The 21,154-nt window shown below is 39.8% G+C and overlaps 1 protein-coding gene across 3 annotated transcripts in view; it reads right to left on the reverse strand.

Moving 5' to 3' along the window:
• Positions 1 to 21,154, reverse strand: part of DAPK1 (death associated protein kinase 1) — a 129,282-nt gene that overhangs the window by 14,155 nt on the left and 93,973 nt on the right. For all 3 annotated transcript variants that reach the window (XM_034774068.1, XM_034774067.1, XM_034774069.1), the window contains exons 14-20: positions 20,794 to 20,892; positions 18,394 to 18,492; positions 16,493 to 16,690; positions 15,249 to 15,446; positions 12,231 to 12,329; positions 6,211 to 6,288; positions 3,009 to 3,231 (exon numbers count right to left, since the gene is read on the reverse strand). In XM_034774068.1, coding sequence (XP_034629959.1) covers positions 3,009 to 3,231; positions 6,211 to 6,288; positions 12,231 to 12,329; positions 15,249 to 15,446; positions 16,493 to 16,690; positions 18,394 to 18,492; positions 20,794 to 20,892 — 994 coding nt within the window. The remainder of the gene's footprint in view (positions 1 to 3,008; positions 3,232 to 6,210; positions 6,289 to 12,230; positions 12,330 to 15,248; positions 15,447 to 16,492; positions 16,691 to 18,393; positions 18,493 to 20,793; positions 20,893 to 21,154) is intronic.

The raw sequence follows: 21,154 nt of genomic DNA on the forward strand, positions 1-21,154 counted from the left end.
CTCCAGACCCTGCGCCCCCAGCCGGGCACTTCCCCTCCCGGGCTCCGGCGGGGCAGGGTCTGGAGGCACGGGGCTGCCCGAAGCCGGTAGCGTTCAGGCAGCCCGGCTCTTAAACAGAGCCGCCATTTTCCCGGACATGTTCGGCTTTTTGGCAATTCCCCCCGGACTGGGGTTTGACTGCCGAAAAGCCGGACATGTCCGGGAAAAAGAGGACGTATGGTAACCCTAAGCTAATGTAACACCCTATTTTTAAAAAAACGGCTCCAGAGGCAAACCTGGCAATTACATACCAGTAAGCCTAATTTTAGTACCAGGCAAACCGGTTGAAACTATAGTAAAGAACAGAATTATCAGACACATGGATGAACACGATATGTTTGGGAAGTATCAGCATAGCTTTTGTAAAGGGAAATCTACTAGAATTCTACGAGGGGGTCAACAAGCATGTGGACAAGGGTGATCCATTTGATACAATGTACTTGGACTTTCAGAGAGCCTTTGACAAAGTCCCACACCAAGGCTGAAAAGTAAGCAGTCATGGCATAAGAGGGAAGGTATCTCATGGATCAGTAAGTGCTTAAAAGACAGGAAACAAAAGGTAAAAATAAATGGTCAGTTTTCACAATGGAGGAAGATAAATAGTGGCCCCTCCCCCAAGATTTATACTGGGACCTGTGCTGTTCAACATATTCATAAATTTTCTGGAAAAGGTGGTGAACAGTGAGGTGGCAAAGTTTGAACATAGTTAAGTTCAAAGCTGACTGTAAAGAGTTACAAAAGGATCTCACAAAACTGGGTGAGTGGGCAACAAAATGGTAAATGAAATTCAGTGTTGATACATGAAAAGTAATGTACTTTGGAAAACATAATCCCAACTATACATACAAAAATGATGGGATCTAAATGAATTGTCATCACTCAAGAAAGATTTTGGACTCACTGTGTATCAGTCTCTGAAAACATCCACTCAGGGTGCAGTGGCAGTCAACCCTCCCCCCACCAAACCCTACATTGCTAACAGACTGTTAGGAACCATTAGGGAAGGGATAGATGATAAACCCAAAAATATCATAATGCCACTACATTAATCCATGGTATGGCCACCCCTTAAATACTGCATGCAGTTCTACTTGCCCCATTTCAAAACGATAGATTAGAAATGGAAAAAGTACAGAGAAGGGCAACAAAAATGATTGGGGTATGGAACAGTTTCCATATGAGGCGAGATTAAAAAGACTGGGACTGTTTAGCTTATAAAAGAGATGACTAAGGGTCTATAAAATCATGAATGGTGTGGGGGAAGTGTTACTCACCCCTTCACATAACACAAGAACTAGGGGTCAACCCAATGAAATTAATATGCTGGTTTAAAACAAACATAAGGAAGTGCTTCTTCATGTAACACACAGTCAACCTGTGGAACTTGTTGTCAGGGGACGCTGTGAAGGCCAAAAGTAGAACTGGGTTCAAAAAAGAATTTGATAAGTTCATGTAGGATAGGACCAGCAATGGCTATTAGCTAAAATGGTAATGGATGGAACCCCATGCGCTGTCTGCTTCTGACTGCCAGAAGCTAGGACTGGACAAGAGGGGATGGATCACTCGATAATAGCCCTATTCCGTTCTTTTCCTCTGAAGCACTTGGCACTGTCCACTGTCAGAAGACAGAATACTAGGCTAGATGGACTACTGGTCTGATCAAGGAAGGTCATTCTTAGGTTTTTAATTAAGGCAATACTGTGTACATAAACTGTATATAAAATGAAGCAATTTCTTCCAGAACTGGGGTAGTTTAAAAAAAAAAAAAAAAAAGAGTAAAAAGATTTTTCCTTACTTCATATGTTTACATGGGACTGAGTTTTTGTATGCAGTAGCATGTGGTGATATGTTCAAAAAATCCTAGGCCCGTATCTCTCTTGTTCATATGACTGTTTCTGATCTTGAAAACCTATTCCCACTGGTTTCTAACATTTTTAAAAAAGTAAAGACAAAAAACCCCAACCCCCTTCTTCCTGTGCTACCTCCAGTAGATACACGCCTGTATTTCTTGATACATAGTTTAATCTCCTTGTGCAAGGGCCTATAAATTGAGATTAATGGAACAGAGAATTTCTTATCTATTTCTGTTCCACTCTCATTAAGTAATTCCTGTGTAATATGTGAAAGCCTCTTTCAGTGATTCATTGACCATTCATATACTATATCTTTGTGCCAGAAACCTTTTGGCCTGTTCTTTCACCAGAGTTCCTATCTTCAGAATAAATCGACTGAAGGTTGAGCAAAGATGAAAGCTGTTACTATACACCGGTACTTTTCCCTAACATGTTCAGGTATTACCTAAAAATTATGATAAGTGATAAACACATACTTATTTATGATTACACAATTAATTATGAACTAACTTAAAAACAAAGCTTATCTAATAGATAAAATAACACTTCTACAGGATCCTTTCATCCAAGAACCTCAAAAAGCTTAACCCCCAACAACCTCCCACATGCAATACTTCTTTGTTAGATGAAAGATAAACAGGGATGAATTCACTTATTACTTTAGTACAGCCACTTCTAGGGTAGAATGCAGCAGTTGTTGAATATCACACAAACAGTTTAGGACTGGAAGTAGATAGTATCATAATCTACTGAAAATGTTTGTTGGCCAGAGATGACCAATTACTTTTTGCCAAAAAATAGAATTTGTCAGGACACAGATTTAACACCTTTACATTTGCAAAAAAGTTCCAGAATACTTGTGACAAGTGGTCAGGTCCTCTACTGATGCAATAAAAGTTTCTCTGGCTAATCTTGTATCTTTCATACCCACTGTTTCATCCTTCTGCCCAGGTACCAACAACCATTTCTCTGCTTTGATTTCCTAAGACCCATTCTCCTAATCTTTACTTTTAGAGATCAAGCCAACAGTTCTTCACATATAGTTATAAGCACTAAGATAGAAATAATTATTCTCTTACTTTAAATGCTATAAAACCAGAAGCCTTAAAGTGATACCTGATGGTTTGGTAGACAAGGGTGAAGGTGGGAATCTGGTTGAGTTTGTGGAGGAAAGCCTTGGTCTTCGTCTTCTAAAAAAGCTCCTTATTAGACCACACTTGAGAGATTCCACAAGAGTAGTTTTCCCAGATCCTGAGTGTCCAAACAGCTTAAGTTTTATTCTTGACTGTGGGTTTTGAGTAGGTCTAAGTTGTTGAATAAAAAGTCCTCTATGCGTATCCTAAATCAAACAAAATGCAGAAATTAGATCCACTACAATGCAGAAAAATATCCCAATAAGAAGCCTAAAAGCTGCATTTTCTACTTAAGCATAGTTTGAAAATACTCTGGGATACATTGTCCTGAACAAAGTGTATTGGAGGAATTTAGCAATGTGCCTCTTTATGTTCTGGATCAATTTATTTGCTATCCTTAAAATGGACAAGAATAGAAGAGACCCAACATGCTTGATCAGCACTAACTTCAGCTGTTCTAGAACAAGCAGAATTATTTTTGAGCATTACTGAAAAATACAAACTTGCAACAATTTAATTCAAATAAAACTGGGTGAAAGGCATTTGAAAGTTTTTATTTAAATCACATAATTCAGATAGCGTTGTTAATACGGAACAGCAGTGTAAAGTACTGTGCTACTTTCTGGGGACAGAAGCAAGTTTTAAAGTACCTCATTCTTTTGAAACTTCATTACCCACATTTTTTTTTTTTTGGCGCAAAGGGAGATATAACTCTGTTATTTTGTTATAAAGTTAGGGGACAGTAGGAGGCAAAGAAAGGCAGGGAGGTGAAACACTGCACTTTGTTCTTGCTGCATCAAAATAAATCCCAGGAACCGGCAGTAAAATGTGGCTTAGCTATTACATGAAGAGAGGAAACTAAAAAAAAAAAAAATACGAGTCCAACCACCAGAATTTAAAGTCAAGATTGAAATGCAGAAATCTGGCAATTTTTCAAATTAATACCCCTAGAACTGTTCAGAAGAGAATAGATTCCAATAAGCCTTGATTATATCTATAGTTTTTGATGCAACATCACTGCAGTGGAATCATTTTGCCCCAAATATTGAGAGGAAGGGTAGAGGGGAAACCAAGAACCACAGGCTACGTCTACACTACAGGGACTATAGCGGCACAGCTACTGCGCTATAGCTATCCTGGCATAATCCTGTGGTGCAGACAGCCTATAGCCATTGCTGTAAGAACACCGCCTCCCCAAGCAATGGAGCATTCTTCCATTGACCTAACTCCCTCTACACTGGGGCTTAGGCTGGCAGAACTGTGGCACTCAAGAGTGTGAATTTTTCACATCTGTGAGTGCCAGAGCTACGTTGACCTAAATTTTACATGTAGATCAGGCCTCAGTGGGTACATCTACATAGCAAAAAACCTCCCACAACAGTGAGATTCAGAGCCTGGATCTTCAGATCTGGGCTCACACTAGGGCACTAAAACTAGTAGTGTAGATGTTCCCACTTAGGCTGGAGCTCACACTTTGAAACCTGAAGAGGGGAATGGGCCTCAGAGGGAACATCTACACCGCTATTTTTAGTGCTATAGCACAAGCCTGAGTCTGCAGAACAGGGTTAAGACTTGATGCCACAGGTCTTTTATTATTATTATTTTTCTTTTTTGCAGCATAGAGACAGTGTCCTTGATTCTTCACCCACAAGGCTTGGTAATAGTACTGTGACCTGCGTAGACCCTTTAAGGATATATATTTGCAATACAATACAATTGTGTGTATAAGTTTTTAAGTATTATTTCCCCGAGACAGTTCTTTTCTCTCTCATTTTGCATTCCTCTTTCCCCTTTTTTCTTTCAGTACCCTCATTTCTTTCCTGTTTTCCTTCCTCCCCCCCCACTTTCAAAACGTCTCAAATCCCATTTATGCTCTTTCTTTTCTTCCCCTTCCTCCCTAGAAAGCCTTCATTTTTGCCTCCCTCTCTCCTCTCACCCCTGCACACATTTCAATATCTGCTTCTCCTCCCTGGAAGACATGGGGGTCTTCCTCCCTGTGCAAGCTCTGACCACCGTGCATCCAGTTCCTCCTCCCCAACTGGGAAATCTCACTCTCAACAATCACCACCTACAGTGCTCTCTGTCTCCTCCCACTCGCACACCCAACAGCTTCCATAGATCTAGCTACCTTCCATTACTGTACGCAGCAACTATACTACGGGGCTATGCCGCTATAGTCCCTGTAACGCAGACATGGCCTAACTTACCCGTTACCTGATGTATCTCCATTCCTATGCTGTTAAAGATCCATGGTGGTGGGGGAGGAGGGAGAACCACCATAACCCTTTTCCTGCTCCCTTCTGCTAGCTACAGGAGCGGGGGCCAACTAATCGGTTCTCTTCTTCCCAGCTGGCAGCAAGGAGCAACTCAGACAAAGCTGCTGTGCAGCTTTTCCTACAGTCTGAGTGCAGCTCTTGCCTTTGCACTGCTCCCATTTAACAGCTGAGCACAGGAGAGTGAACAGGGAGCAGCTGAGCCTTCCCCATCCAAAAAAGGCCATTTAGGGGAGTGGAGAGAGAAATGCAGAAAGGTGAAGTAAGGAAGGAACTGTTTTCCTCCCTCTTCTACCCCCACTGGAAGTCAGGGGGACACATCCTCACAGTGATACCCATGCTTCAGTGACTATGTAGGCTGAGCAATTAAAAAGAGATGTCTATATCTTTAAGAAAAAGGAAATTAATACTAGGAGCAGTGTCTCAGATGAGAACCTCAACAGAAGTATTACATCTAATTTTGTTCCTCTTAGTCTGGCAGCCATTCGTTAAATAGGATTGCTAGACTGCAGATTTAGGGTCACATCTCATGAGATTCTGAGCACCCACATTTTCCCATGGGAAATCTCTGGGAGATAGGACCCTCGGACAATCATGAGATATGATCCCTTTATTTTTGTGTGCAATCTAGAGAAAAACAAAAAATAAAAAAACTGTACATACTCTCTTCTATTACATCATAGCTATGTTGCAAATCAGCCAAATTGATTTTTTTTATCTAATTATTTCACCGAGCGGTTTTGTAAAGCTTTTTGACTAATGCTTTTGATGCGGGTTTTATTTTCTCATCATTTGTATTCAAAATGCTATCCCAAACTTTAAAGTACCAAGAACATCAGTCAACCCTCCCCCCACCCACAAACCCCCCCCCCAAACCCTCATGCATCCAAATAGATATCCATGTATTCCCACCTTTTTGAGCCTTGCAAGAAGACTGGCTACATGTTCATGCTGCTCTGTTCTAGCGAGGTCTTCTGCTGTTTTCCCATCCTGTTAAAGACAAGTTAAGTGCAATCACTTCCTTTTGTCTGCAACAGAAAAACATGTGCAGTGTAGCTCAGTTCTGCTCACGGCAGTAACAGAATAAAATCGCTGTCAGAAGCAAATGGATTAGAAAAAACAGCCAGGATTAACCCCTAAACTGTAATCCCCCTAGTTTGTTTAATCATCCAAAAAAAGATAAGAAAATTCAAAACAACCGCCTCTCTTTTGCAAAGTGGTATCTTGACATTACAGTAACAGGATGCTTTGGAGTCAGAGGCTTAGACCAATGCCAGTTCTCCCCTCTGAACAATCATTCTTCACTCCCCCATTTAAATATACAGGATGTTAGTGGATGGCAGAAATATCTAGATACATATTACATACCACATACAGGTTTAAAAGGCCACCAGAAGGACATGCACCAGCATATTTATTGCTATGTAAAGCAGGTAAATTATGTTTATTAACATGTAAGCATTGACAGTGGTGAATTAGCTACTGGATCTAGGTTTTCAAAAAACAGTGTATGTGGCTTGTGATTTAAATAGCTTCAGCAAATTTTAAAGGAGAAGCAAAGCTGTCTTCAGCATTCTGCTCTTGACATTTAATTACCCATGTTTCATAGGTCAGCAGTTTAATATGAACTGAGTCGTAAGAAAAATTGCTTACTTTCTTTACTCTCTTAAGACTATATTAATGGTACTGCTTTCGTGCTGTGTGTTTGATGGCAAAACAATTTTTTATTTATGATTCGATTTAACTTTTTTTTTTTTTTTTTAAAGACAAGACAATAACTTTGCCATGTTTACAAAAAATTATTGGTAAATTAAATCTTTTGGGGTTTCACTCCTTATTCCCATCACATCCAGTTTTTTATGCCAAATCTGCATTGTCATAAGTAGCGCATAAGATGATTGACAAATTACGGCTTTCATATCCATAAATCTAAAATAAAATAAAGTTCACTGTATATGTGCATTTTCTTTGTTGAAATAAAATGTTCTTGTCTATGAAAAGTCAAGGTCTACTTACAGGAGACATTTTCAGGCTCCCATAACATTCAGTTTGAATACCACAACTTTAATAACTTCAGACAAGGTTGTTAGAGATTTAGGAATAGCAATGTATCACTATCAGGAAAAAGCTGGAATTGAAACTGACAACAAGTGAGTAAATTTAAATTACTATTTTCTCTGTAAATCTCTTCCTCAGTTGCATAGTTAGCTTCTGCTTTACACAAACAAATATTTGAATTTCTAATACTTTCCTTTTCTTCTCCCTGTCAGCTTTTTTATCTAGGGAAACTTACTTTCTCTCTTCTGACCATCCTTCACGATCTGCTGTTTTGGTCTTATGTTCTTGTTGTTTGAGGAAAAAAGCTGGTCGAGTGGTTCGGGTGCTCTGGGATTCAGGAGACCTGGGTTTAACTTCTGGCTCTACCACAGATTTCTTGACCTTGGGCAAGTCACCTTTTCTGTGCCTCTGCGTCCCATGTATATAATAGGGAAAATAGCCCTGCCCTACTTCCCAGGGCTGCTCTGAGGATATCAGCATTAAAGATTGAGAGGTGCGCTGATACTCTGTAATGGGTGCCATATAAATAGTTTAGATAGATAATTAATCCATTAGCCAATCCTCACAACACCTCTGTGAGTAACTCTCTTGCTTTTACACCTGGGCAAACAGAGAGCAAGGTCAAGTGATTTGCACAAGAGGTTTATGTGTGGAAGGGGTGCATAAGCAAACCAGTATCCTATCCAGCTTCCTCTTTGCTCTGGAAAATACTTATGAACGTGTACTGAAAACCTAGGAGTCATGGAAGGCCCATAATGCTGTGAAATCAGTGTGATTGGGACTCTGAGACTGCACAGGACCCCAGCAAGATTTTTGCTCCACAGAGCCAAGCTGTGAATCAGCCCTCACAATCTAGGTGTGAGTGGTCATGGGGCTGAATCTGTACAGCCCACATTAGTCACATCTGTGACAGTGGAGAGGTAGCTTCTCTAAGCCATATTAACAGGGTGACAGAACCACACCCAGCCCAAATAATTGGAGTTTGATACTCACAATTTAGCCCTATATGGGATCTCTAAACAAACTGCCCCGGAATGCTATGTAAAATATAAAGCTGTATTGTAATTTATCAAAACATAAAATAAAACCCATGAAAAATAATAAGGTAACCATAAAAAAAGAAAAGCAGAAACAAAACCTTGTGTAAAGAATCCTGAGAGCCCTGGGGGGTTGGAGGAGGGAGAATTTGTGACTTTTAACCCAGTGATGATAATAAATTGTCTTAAATTCTGGTCACCTCACTTCAAAACTACAGCTTAAACCACTGTGAACTGTGAAGAGGGTCACATCAGCAGGAAGGATTATTATGAGCAACTGAGGTTTAATTAACAGAGAATATGCCATTTGTGGGTTAGGTATTACTGGCTGAAGGAGGCATCTAATCCCATGGAGGGGAAATATAAGGAACAACATTATCCTTCTCTTATGTCAATCATTATGAACACAAAGAAGCTGCAAAATTTTCTGGCTGCGAAGTACAGCATGTATTTGCATATTACAACATGTATTTGAAAATATACACATGCAGCTGAAATAGAATGTTTTTTTGATAAATGGCTTTCCTACTCAAGCTAACTTTACAAATGCTTTACAAAGAAGAGCAGTGGCTAAGCAAACTTGGCATCCAAAAAGGGCCTAATTTTCCCAAGTGTGAACAAGTATTTAATATGTGCATGCAGACTAGGGCTTGTCTATCCTGGCAAATTTCTGCGCAGTAAAGCAGCTTTCTGCACTCACACTACAGACGTGTACACACTGTCAGGCCAATCTGTGCACAGAAACTCCTCAGTTGCAACGCTGCAAAAAACCCACCTCGACGAGAGCTGTCAGGCTATTTGCGCAGAGGCTCCAGCGCTCTATTGCCAGTGTAGACACTTGACTGCTTTCTGCGCTGTAATTGGCCTCCAGAACTGTCCCGTAATGCCTCAAGTGACTGCTCTGCTCATTGTTTTGAGCTCAGCTGCCCCGGAGACATGCGCCCCTCCCCTTTCAAAGCACTGTTTCTGACAGCCCTTGCGTGCTGATCTGCTCCGGGACACACAGCAAACCATTAATGTGGAATGCTCATGCTGTTGAACACAGAGGCAGGTGTGCGTGAGCATGTGTGCGCGCGTTATGCAGAGAGCCCAGGAAGGGAGGTGGGGCCTGATGCTGGAATTTCCCCCTCCCCCGTCTCCGGACTGGTTCCTTCCTGTCTCTCTCTGAACTTACAAGACAGCATGCTGACACGCTCTCTGTCCCCCCAAACACACTCACTCTCTCTCCCACTTCAGACACACACACACACACACCCACCCCTCCCTCCCCAACTTCAGTTGAAAAGCAGCTGGCAATGTAGTAGGATGCCCATGGAATAATGGGATTGAGAAACCTGCATCATCTGACCCTGTGCCTGCCCCATGAGGCATTGCAAACTCTTCCCAAAGTACCCTGCGGTCAGCTGTACAGTGGGATAGCTACCACAATGCACTGCTGTCCTTGCCGTTGCAAAAGCTGCTAATGTGGATGCGCTCCAGCATCACAAGGAGCACAGTGTGGATACACAACAGTGGTTTAATTCCAGTATTTTAGTAAAAGTGGTACAACTTGCGGCGCAGAAACTTGCCAGTATAGACATACCCTTAGGCACAATTACTGCACTTTGATGCAAACTTGGTAACTGTACATGCAAACAGCTAGTTACATGTTTGCACATACAGTTATTCAAATTAAACACTTTGGGCATTTAAAATTCCAGAAGATACCAGATAATCTGATGGAACAATGAAATGCCAAACTCCATGTGTGCATGCAGCACACTTTTTTTATTATTATTGTTTTTAAACATCCGAACAGATTGCATTTTCCAGGAGCATGAACATGCTTACATGTTCGAGTGATTTTCTCAAACCACTAAAAACATTTATACACTCAAATTACACAATTAAATAAAAATTTGCAAAAATTACCAATCTCCATCCCAAAGTTAATGTTTTAGGCATTAAGGAATCCTGAAAAATGGTGCTCAGAAAAGAATTTAACTAAAAGCTTCACAGAGAACAATCACTAGGACCTTCCACATAAGCTTAATATCAGACTCCAGTAAATTTAAAACAAAAAAATAGAAACTTCACTAAATCACCACGTACTCATTCTCTCCACTTCCCTCTTTCCACCAACATGCTCATTGCCCTGATATTTGTGCACAAACAGTAGTTTCTTCTGTTTAATCAGTCGGCTTCTCCTGCCAGTCGTAGGCTTGGTCTACATTAGGATTTTACATCCACACCCGAGAGATGTGGCTAAACCGACCTAACCCCTAGTGTACATGGCACAAGGTTGAATGAAGAATTCTTCTGTTGACCTACCTACTACCTCGTGGGGAGGTGCATTACCTACCATCAGCAGAAACAGTGTCTACACTGAAGTGTGACAACAGCACTGCTGTAGTGTTTTAAGCATAGACATAGAGTCATCACAATTCACTCTGTCATCACTTTCAAAGAGATCTAAGCTAACTGGAAAAAGGAACGCCTCTTCTGGAAGAAGCACGTCTCGTCCACACAGATAGTTATACCAATATAACTACAATGGTATAGTTCCGCTGGTAATTTTCTACATGTAGATAAACTTTTTGTCACATCACAATCACTTCCATGGTGTTTAATGCTGATGTTACAAATACTGAATCAAGTACTCCATAAAATAGGAGAATGAGGATAAGCTGAAACGAAACAGCTTCAGTTTATGCACTTATTTTGTTAATTAGAAATAATGAAACCAGGAAAAAACAAAGGAAACTGGAAACTTAAAATACAGTCAATATAAAAAAAAATGTATTTTCAGGTACTAAATATGTCTGAGGCCCTGTAAAACCATAAAAATTGGCACAACTGCATTCACCTTCTCTCTTTTAAATGTTTCTCTCTCCTGTGTCACTTTGTGAAAGACCCATACAAACTGGAGATATCAACAAGCTAGCTGAATATAAAGGGAAACAGTGAAACTGGACTACTATACCAAGTGCTGTCAAATTCACAAAATAAACAAGTAGATGCATTTTTTTCTTTAATCTCATTTATCACACTCTCCAGTGTAATTTCTGTAAGAGGGGAGCTTTGAAAAATATTGGGCTCCTGGCTACACATAAATTATGACTTGACTTTCACCAATATGGACTCCAGCAGGAGTTTAGCCTGAATAAGACATGCTGAATAGGGCACATGGTATTTTAGGATGATCCAGCTGTATTTCTTTTGCAGACAAATGGTATTTGTTTGTTAAATATATGGGCAATGTTGTGTGATAGCTTGTTGTTCTTCATCACTCCCCTGGATATGCTAATCAAGGGAACACTTCTCAACCCTTCTGAGAATGAAAAATAACTTAGGTGGTGCTGATGGAAGCAGTGGTGCAGATCAACATGACAGACAGTAATTGCTTTACAAGTATATCTGAATGCTAGCTCACCCATTCACTCACCCACGCATATATGCCATGAAATATTCTTTTCACTGCGGTAAGATGAAAACCTTTTGAAAAAAAGCTCTTAAAAAGATTTAAAAGTGTGTTTATACAGGTATATGACTTGCAGGGAAAATGGCTAAATTGTGCTTCAATTAAAATAGAGCAGCACAAGTAACTTTCAGCTAAGGTTCTGTGGATAAGTGTATAGGATTCTGTATCTTAATTTGTTTTAAATTTATTATTTATCGGGGTAGGCTGCATCTGTCCATGAGCAACTGAGAATATTTGTCAAGCCAGAGTGATGTACTGTAGTCTAACAATTTTTACTGTTCCAAAATACAATTGTAATAGGAAACAATTTAAAACAAAAGTGATGGTCTATTACTGTAAGCAAACCAAGTAAGCAACATAACATTTGTTATACTTACAGAGGTTAAAGCTTCTACGTTGGCACCAGTGAGACAGAGGTACCTGACAACATCAAGGATTCCATTATTTGCTGCCAGATGTAAAGGTGTTCGTCCATACTAAGAGGGGGAGAAAAAATAAGTTAACTTTCTGTTGATGATGCGCAGAGAGCCTGACTTTCAGGTATGTTTATTCTATGCTAGAGATACACCACCTGGCTTCTGTATACATGTACCTACACAATTAAGGACTGGAAAAAAATTAGGTTAATTTGATTAATTTTATACTCCAGTTTAAAAATTGAGCACAACTAATTTAAAGTCTGATTTAATCAAAAATAAGATTTGAATATGGGACACTTAATTAAATAAGTCAGATCTACAACATTTATGTGAAATGCCCTAAAATTTTCACTGGTGAGTGAGGATTTCTCTCTGACTCCCAGAAACATTAAACAGCAGTTTGAATAGCTAAATATCGACTGTTCCTGCAACATTGGCTCCATAAGCTTGGCAGCTGTGGATTCTCCTCCATGGTCACATATTGATGAAAATGAACAAAAGAGGAGGGGAGTTAAGGAGATGCCTGCTCTGCAAGCCCAAAAGGTCACCGCTCCCTGAGAATGCCAGTGACAGAAAACATCTACAGCCAAGAATATTAAGGACTAGGGTAACAGTACTTGTAAACCTGCAAGAGAGCAGAGTACGCTGAGGAGCGCTGTGAACCAAAACTTTTCTGAAAACACTAAAAAGACTAGAGCAAATGGGTGGTGGAAATGGAAGACAGGAGAGAGTTTGAAAATTAGAAAATGAATGGATGAAGTAAGGACATGGAAGCAAAAGAGTCTAGATAGTAATTTAGGATCTAGAATATACAGGGACAATCTTTAAGAATATAGAAATACGGGATTTACTAATAAGAGTGGTACCATTCTGTTGTCAGGAGGACAACGACTGCTGAATGAAATCATTGTCATCCTGACCACAGCAGTCTGCTAGCTTGTCTTCTCTCATCTTTACCTTCTACAGTATTAAATTATTATTTTGTAAGAGTCTCACACTCCCATGTCTTAGCTGTTCCTGATTCTCTCTCACTAATGCGGTGGTCCTCGTATCATCCATTTCCTCTCTCTTTCCTGTTCACATCAATAGACCTGTCTTTGCAACATTTTCTGTTTGTATCTCCTCTCTCCATCGACTTGTGTGTCATCTTTCTCTCTTCTATAATTTCTCTGCTGTGACCTTAAATGCTTCCTTCTCAGAAGTAAACATTATTTCTCTTTTATTGTAGTAATAGGATTCCAGGATTATGACTTTTAAAGTCTCTAATATAGTAAAAAATATTAACTGGAAAGATCTCTCCCCACCCCTCCAAATATATCAATATGAAGCTCTAGGGCACATGTCAGCAAGTCAGCATCTTGCATTTATACTGGTAGATGTCATTTATGGACACAAGATAAAATGCTTCATTAAGTTAACTGGTTCATGTAGTAGGGCTTGTTTTTCAAGATAATGGCACTATCTCCATATGCTATAAGAAGAGAGCTCTTCTCTTCTAAAGACCTGGAATCCAAAGTCCATTCCACTCACGCACACTACTACAGCCTTAAAGAGTAACAAGACAAAAATCCTTAGCCATATGTGGAAGGCTTTCTGGTCCATTTACTTTTAGGTGTTTATTTTTTTCCACCCTACTTCTATGAGGCCAGCCAAAGCTTCTCAGTCATGAAAAGAGGTGCTAATCCAGCCTTGGGCTGTATTAACCCACCTTCCCAAAAATGTGTTCTCAGCCATGGATCTGCATTTAATTGCCTGATCAGTCACGCTTAAGCCAACACTAGGGGGTGGAGAGCTCATTATAATAAGCTTTCCACTTGGCAGCTGCTGATCTTTAGATTTTAAAAAAATATTGATTGCACTGGGCCAGACTTTTAAGCCAAAAATCCACCACCTTCCATAGCTTTGTGCAGCACAGAAGATCACAGAGCTTTTGTAATGAATGGAAACAATTAGCAATATTGTATTACAAGAATACTTTTATGTTTTTCTAAGAACTATAACACCTTTTAAAATAAATGAATCACAAAGAACAGCACAAAGACCTCTACAATTAATTGTTTTAAACTTAGTGGGATATAAAAACTGCATGATATTGCAGTATTCTCCCACCTTTGCATAATTAGACATTCAAAGCAAAATACCAAGCACTAGCCACACAGTATGTCAGCAAAGTCTAATGGCTGACATTAAAGCTTTACAAACTAGCAAAAGGAAAAATTCCGGAAGTGGGTTACTGTTATTTAATGATCCTAGGCAGAAAGCTAAAATACTAAACCTGTTAAGAATTATATTTAGTTTTCATACACCCCAGCCAGCTCTATTGCAATGAGAGGGGCCACCAAAGCACTAGTAACTTGACTATCTGAGACACAACACTATTGGGGGAGAAGGGATAGCTCAGTGGTTTGAGCATTGGTCTGCTAAACCCAGGGTCGTGAGTTCAATCCTTGAGGGGCCCATTTAGGGAACTGGGGTAAAAACCTATCTGGGAATTGGCCCTGCTTTGAGCAGGGGGTTGGACTAAATGAGGGTTTTTTAATATACAGAAGTACTCATTATTAATAATTATGATTTACTTATAGAACTGTTAATCATCTTTATTACTTAATTTAATACTCCTTTAGACTACCAACAGAAAATGAAGTATACAGCATTCCATCCACTCCCTGTTGCCTAAACATCATCTGCAAGAAGTAAAGCCATACTACCGGACAAACAAGTTGGCATGTATATTAACATTAGGACAGAACAGAAAAGTTTACCGATGCAACTAATTCAGTTTGTCTCTTTCCGCATGGATTTTCAATGATCTCAACTGCTCTACCTTTTTAAGTTATTGAAAATGTTTTCTATTTGCACTTTGAAAAATAAAAGGATTTTTATACAATAATTGTTATAAATTAAGAGAAGCTCAGCCACCCAAAAAGGTAAGATATTTAACAGAGAAGTTCTGTACCAGCACTGTTTTTTGTTTACCTTATTTGTAACATCCAAATTACAACTTGCTTCACCGAGTGCTATCACAATAGGGACATTCCCATCTTTGCAGGCCACATGCATAGGGGTGTTACCATGTCTGTCTTGGAAATCTACAAAACATCCCTGACCGATGAGAGTTTTAACTACTTCCATTTGACATCTTCTCACTGCAAGATGCAGGGCTATGTGTCCATCCTGAAATCACAAGACAACTGGTCAGTCACATTAAAAAAAAATCCAACCATTATGAAGTGATTTATACAAATTCAAGTATTTTTCCACAGATGTGTGGTAATTTAATTATGGTAGTGTGTATTGTCCTGCCTTTTGGATCACAAGCCATAACAATTTTGTTTTCCCAGCACAAATCTATTTCAAAACAAATCAACAGTTTTCCCTGAAAGTGGTACCATGGCTAAGACATACTAGTGCAAGTGTTTGTTGCCAGAAGGTGGCCAATGCAGAAGTCACACAATCTGCTTAGAGAATGGTAGCTTCTGAGTGGAGCAGCTCCTTCTTTATCTGAAACAACTTGGGAGTGGGAGGATAGCAGGACTCAAAAGTGATTTCATTTAATTCTCTTATAAGTAAAATGTTTTATCAGTGGCATGCAGCAGACCTTTGAGATCAGCACTGTTTAAATGCAATAGAAACTCCAGAAATAATAACTACCACCATGACCAGTATGCTAATATAAACAATGAAACTCAAGATTTCTTCAATACCAGTCATGAGAGGAAAAAATAATTCTGAATTAGTGCAACTGTTAAAAAGCTGTAGTTTAGACTGTTGGAAAACAAATTATTCTCTTGATCTGACACACAGGTATTGAAGGCAAGTGATTAAGCCCATTGCCTTTGTCCTTTAAAAATGAATAGCTTATTGCCCGTTACAAGAGTCAATATTTCAGTTATTTTCTGTATAAAGAATGTGTGTCAGCCATAAAGTGTGATGGACAGATAAACAGATTTAATAAGGTGGTATTACATGAATACAGACATAATAATGGAATGGTTATTTCCAATATGAATGAACAAATCAGTCAGCAACTTTTAGAAGCAGCCATCAATTTTCTCTTTATAATTCATTAGAGAGCTTATATTTTAAAAAAGAATGATGGCTTGAAGCAGTCAAATGAAGTATTTTAAAGAAAGTAATTTAGAGGTATAAATAGTCCTGTATCACTCACGTCCTCTGCATATAATTCCTGACTAAATGTGACTCATTCACCCGTAACTAACCTTGTCTGTTGCATCAAGGTCAGCTCCGTGTTCTGCCAAGCATTCCACAATATCATGGTAACCTCTAGCTGATGCTGTCAGGAGTGGAGTTTCCCCTTCTTTGTTTTTAATGTTCACATTACAACCTGCCTCACAAAGTGCTTTGGCAACAGAGTAGTAGCCATGCCAAGCAGCACAGTGCAAAGGAGTTTCTTCTTCCTATCAATAATGACAAATCAAAATAAAAAACAGCTGAAACTATGTGCTAACAGTGCCCATTCCTCAGCTTGTACTGTAAAACCAGAAGAAGGGGAAGGAAAAGAAATCTGTCTATTAAAGTTAAATCCTATAAAATGATTTAGCATCATTATAATTTATTAAGCTAACTTTCTCAATGTGGGCGTACTTCACCCTGACACACACAATGATTGTGAGAACTCAATAGCTTCTCTTAAGCATCTGGATTCCAGGAATACAGATTTCTCAGTACAAAACATAACAGTGATACCTGACTTGCCTGCAAATACTGGCACCACTGTCTTGCTGTTTCCATGCAACTGAAGCTAATTATTTACCTAGGTTCTCTCACTTGAAAACATGTCCTCATTCATATGGAACTATTTCACTTATGTAGGGATTAGGCAAGTGGTTGAAACAAAAAATTTGGAGTGAACTCCAGTATTCAATTTCCAGATCTGAGTGTGATTTGCCTTCCACAAGTTATTTAAGGTTAAAGATTTTAAAGCATACTTAAGTGACTTAGAAACATAAGCCCCAGTTTCAAAAGTGACTAAGGAAGCTAAGACGTGTGAAAATATTTATCTTTAAGCTCTTTGAGCCTCATAACATTGTTATGGGGCTAACTTAAGGTTTATCAGAGACATCCAAATGTTCTACAAAAGATGCAATTGTAAGTGCAACGGGTTATAACAACAACAAAGCAGTTAAGATTAAAAAGAGGGGTCCTTCTGCAAAAAGACAAGGGCAATGGGACTGTAGATGTAACCTCCTCACCCCTCCATTGAGCTATAAGAGAAGGGACTTGGCAGATACTCGAAGCTCATACTACAGGCAATCATACTGAGTAGAGAGGACTCAAGCTTTCCATGGTAACTGGAGAAGTAACAGTCAGTCATAGGAAGCCTTTAGACATGCGTGTATGGGGATGGCCTCAGCTGACAGACTGAGAAAGGGTTGGTTTTGAAATTTTCGCCTGCTGCCCTGTTTCTGTGACTGTCTGAGTCTGTTCCAGATTCTCCCATTGTAGACAGTATTTTGAAAGACTTGAGACGGTCTGTAGGGAGAAGGAACTCCCAAGGACTGAGAGACACTCGAGCTTGGAAATTGCTTGAGTTTTTTGGATGATACATTTCCCTTTTCACCTCCCCCAAATGGGCTCCAATTAATAGCTGAAATATGTTAAACATGTCTTCTCTAAAGAAATGCATGTTTCTTCTCTGAGTTTAATAAGTTATCAAAATGATATCTATATAATTTTGATAACTTATAATTTGATAACATTATATCTCAAATAAGGAGTTATTATCACTTTGGCTCATCATTTTCATCAGTCACAAAGAATTTTGGAAGGATCTGCTCCATAGTTGAGTCAATGGCCTGTCCAGGTGCTATCTGAACCCATGAGGGTTGCACACAACTTGCACTTCTGCTGTGTAAACAGAGGTGGAGTTCTCTCCATCCTTAAACTTCTGTAATTCATTTCAAGACACCTTGGTGTTCTATCAGGATAAACGTAGCTTTCTCATGTACACAGTTTATGGACAGTCTCCATTTATTAGGAGGTAAAACACCAAAGTGGTTTTTATTTGAAACATGGCAAATATAAAGCAAGACCAGAAGTTATGGTTGCTTATGCTGAATGAACTCATGTTTCTGTAGGAGGAAGAGCTGATACTACCCACCTTGTCTTGAAAATTGGGATTGGATCCAATGCTGCAGAGATATTGAACCACATCTACATGACCATACCGAGCTGCCACATGGAGTGCTGTCTCTCCAGACTGCAATTATAGAGCAAGCACATTCAAGTGTTATTTCATGTGTCACACTCCCATGAATGGAACATCAGTGCTCTATGAGTTCCACTGGCTGCCTGGGAGTTTCTGGGTGGAATATGAAGTGTAGGTTTTAACATTTAATGCTCTAGATGGTTTTGGGCCCAATTACCTGAGAGACCACCTCTTCCCATGCCATACTGCCACAAATGCAGTCAGTGTAGACATTTAAGCTACAGCTCCCTTGTTATAAATGGGGGGAGCAACTGTCAGTGTGTGTTATCTTGAAGGCCTTTCTTTTCTGGAATTTATTTCCCCACTGTTTGCCAGAGATCTGATCTGTCAATGTACTCTATGATCCAATCTTTTCTCCCTGGTACTTGGGGATGTATGTCTAAGGGGATAGAATTTTTGCCTGGGCTACTGGAGGCGAAGGTGCTGTAATTATTTGAAGCTTGATGAGAAGCTTATTATGTTGTCATAGGACACTAAAAAGATAATATATGGTTTTTAAATGTTGTAACGGCTCCTAGAGCATAGAATAGAATTTTTATTCAGGTATTAACATCTTCCATAAAGCAAAATAAATAGTTCATTTAGGCCAGGCCTACACTAGAAACAGGCTGGCCACTAAAAACCTGATACAGCTTATCCAGCCAAAGTAATGTTTTTGCCAGTACAGCTTGTACAAGTGCTCTGAGCAAAATAAGCTAAACTGGCAAAAGTACTTTTATGCTGGTACAACTGTGTCTATATGAGGACTCTTGTTGGCGTAAAAATCAAATCCCTAACTGACCTTACTACAACGGCAAAAATGTCTAGTGTTGACCTGTCCTTAGTAACATTAGTGGAGATAAAGTAATTTTTCATTAGCTCTGAATTGCACTGAGCTTTGCTACATTCAATTTAATGTATAATTTAAAAAAAAATTTCAAGACAAAATTATTTTCATTCAGGATAAATGAAAACAGGATCCTGATATTATCCTGGACATCAGTGGGGGATCCTCTTTATGAGAAACTGAAGCATTTTCATTAAGGAGCACGGAAAGTGCACTTATATACTTATCACACTCATATGCATGGGTTTATTTTCCAATAAAAAGACCATCACTACAAGACTACAAAACTAGCTATATTATTATTGTCACTTAACTTACAAAGACAGCCTTTGATACATGGCATAGCTGAGGACTTCTTCCTCAACAACTAGATCTGTCTCACTGATGAAGGATTTATCTATACTGCAATCAAAGGTGTGATTGCAGCTCAGGTACCCAGGGATCTAGGAAGTAGGCCTGCCTGGGCTAGGGTTAGAGTTGAAGGAGGTTAGTTTCCCTGCCACAGGGTTAATGATCTAGGAGATAGGTCTCCCGATGCTAAGGTCAAGCTTCTAGGAGGTAGGTGTCCACAAGTCAGGATTAAGGTTCTAGGAGGTAGGCTTCCCCAGGATAGGTTTGGGTTCTGGTTCTGAATGGTAAGCCTCTCTCAGCTAAGGCTAGGGTTGTAGAAGGTAGGCCTCCATGAGTTAAGATTAGGGGCTCTAGACGGTAGGACTCCCTGTCGTAGGTGTAGCACTGTAAGATGTGGTTCTTTCACAGACAAAGGTTAGGTTTCTAGGCCCTAGGCCTTCTTGGTCTAGGGTTATGATAGAAAGAAAAAGATTTCCCTGGGCCTGGACTAGGGCTGCAGGAGGTCGGCCGGCCCGGGCTAGGGTTAGGTTTCTAGCACTAAGCACTCTGCAGGGTAGGTTTAGGTTTAGAAGAAGTAGACATTGCTAGGATAGGGATAGGGTTTGAGGCGGTGGGACTTCCCAGGTAAGGGTTAGGTTTCCAGGAGGTAGGTCTCCCTGGGTTAGGATTATGGTTTCAGGGGGTTAGCCTTATTTGGCTAGGCTTAGGGTTCTAGTACTAAGGCCTCCCAGGATTAGGGTTGCAGGAGGTAAGCCCTGCCCCAGGCTAGGGTTAGGGTTCTAAGAGGCAGATTGCCCCAGGCTAGGGTTAGGGATCTAGCACTAAGTGCTCGGCAAGATAGGTTTATTTTTCAGGAAGTAGATGTCAAAAGGTTAGGCATAAGGGTGCAGAGGGCATGCCTCCCCAGACAAGGGTTGTGGAAGGTAGGCTTCCCTGGAGTAAGGGAAGTTTCTATGAGTTCGGTCTCCCACAGCTAGGATTAGGGTTGTAGGAGGTAATCTAGCTAGCATGGCTTAAAAACAACAGTAAGCTACCTGTCATACCCTAAAATACAGTTGTTTATAAAAATATACTCTCAGCATTTAAGTTGACAATGAAAAGAGCTTTTTCCTTACCTTATCCTTAACATCCAAAGGGCATTTACTCTCACAGAGAAATTTCAGAGTTTGTACATGACCATGTCGAGAAGCCCAGTAGACTGCATTAGATCCAGCCTGTTCAAAGTATTTGATTATAAAAGTAATGAACAAAAATATTACACTTCAGGATATTCACTAGGCTATAACATTGTCCGTGCACACACACTGACGTATGTGCTGAACAACAGTAGGCTCATCCACAGCCAAAACAAACCAACAAAACAATAAAACCAAGAAAATCTCCACAAGTTTTCCAGAAGAGCCAGGATTAGAGCTTTCATCAAAACCTTGACGTTTTGGTACTTCATGTCTGTTGAACAAGAGTTAATATCAAATT

Source organism: Trachemys scripta, chromosome 6 (genome assembly GCF_013100865.1).
Source record: "Trachemys scripta elegans isolate TJP31775 chromosome 6, CAS_Tse_1.0, whole genome shotgun sequence".
In the NCBI taxonomy this organism is placed as follows: Eukaryota; Metazoa; Chordata; order Testudines; family Emydidae; genus Trachemys; species Trachemys scripta.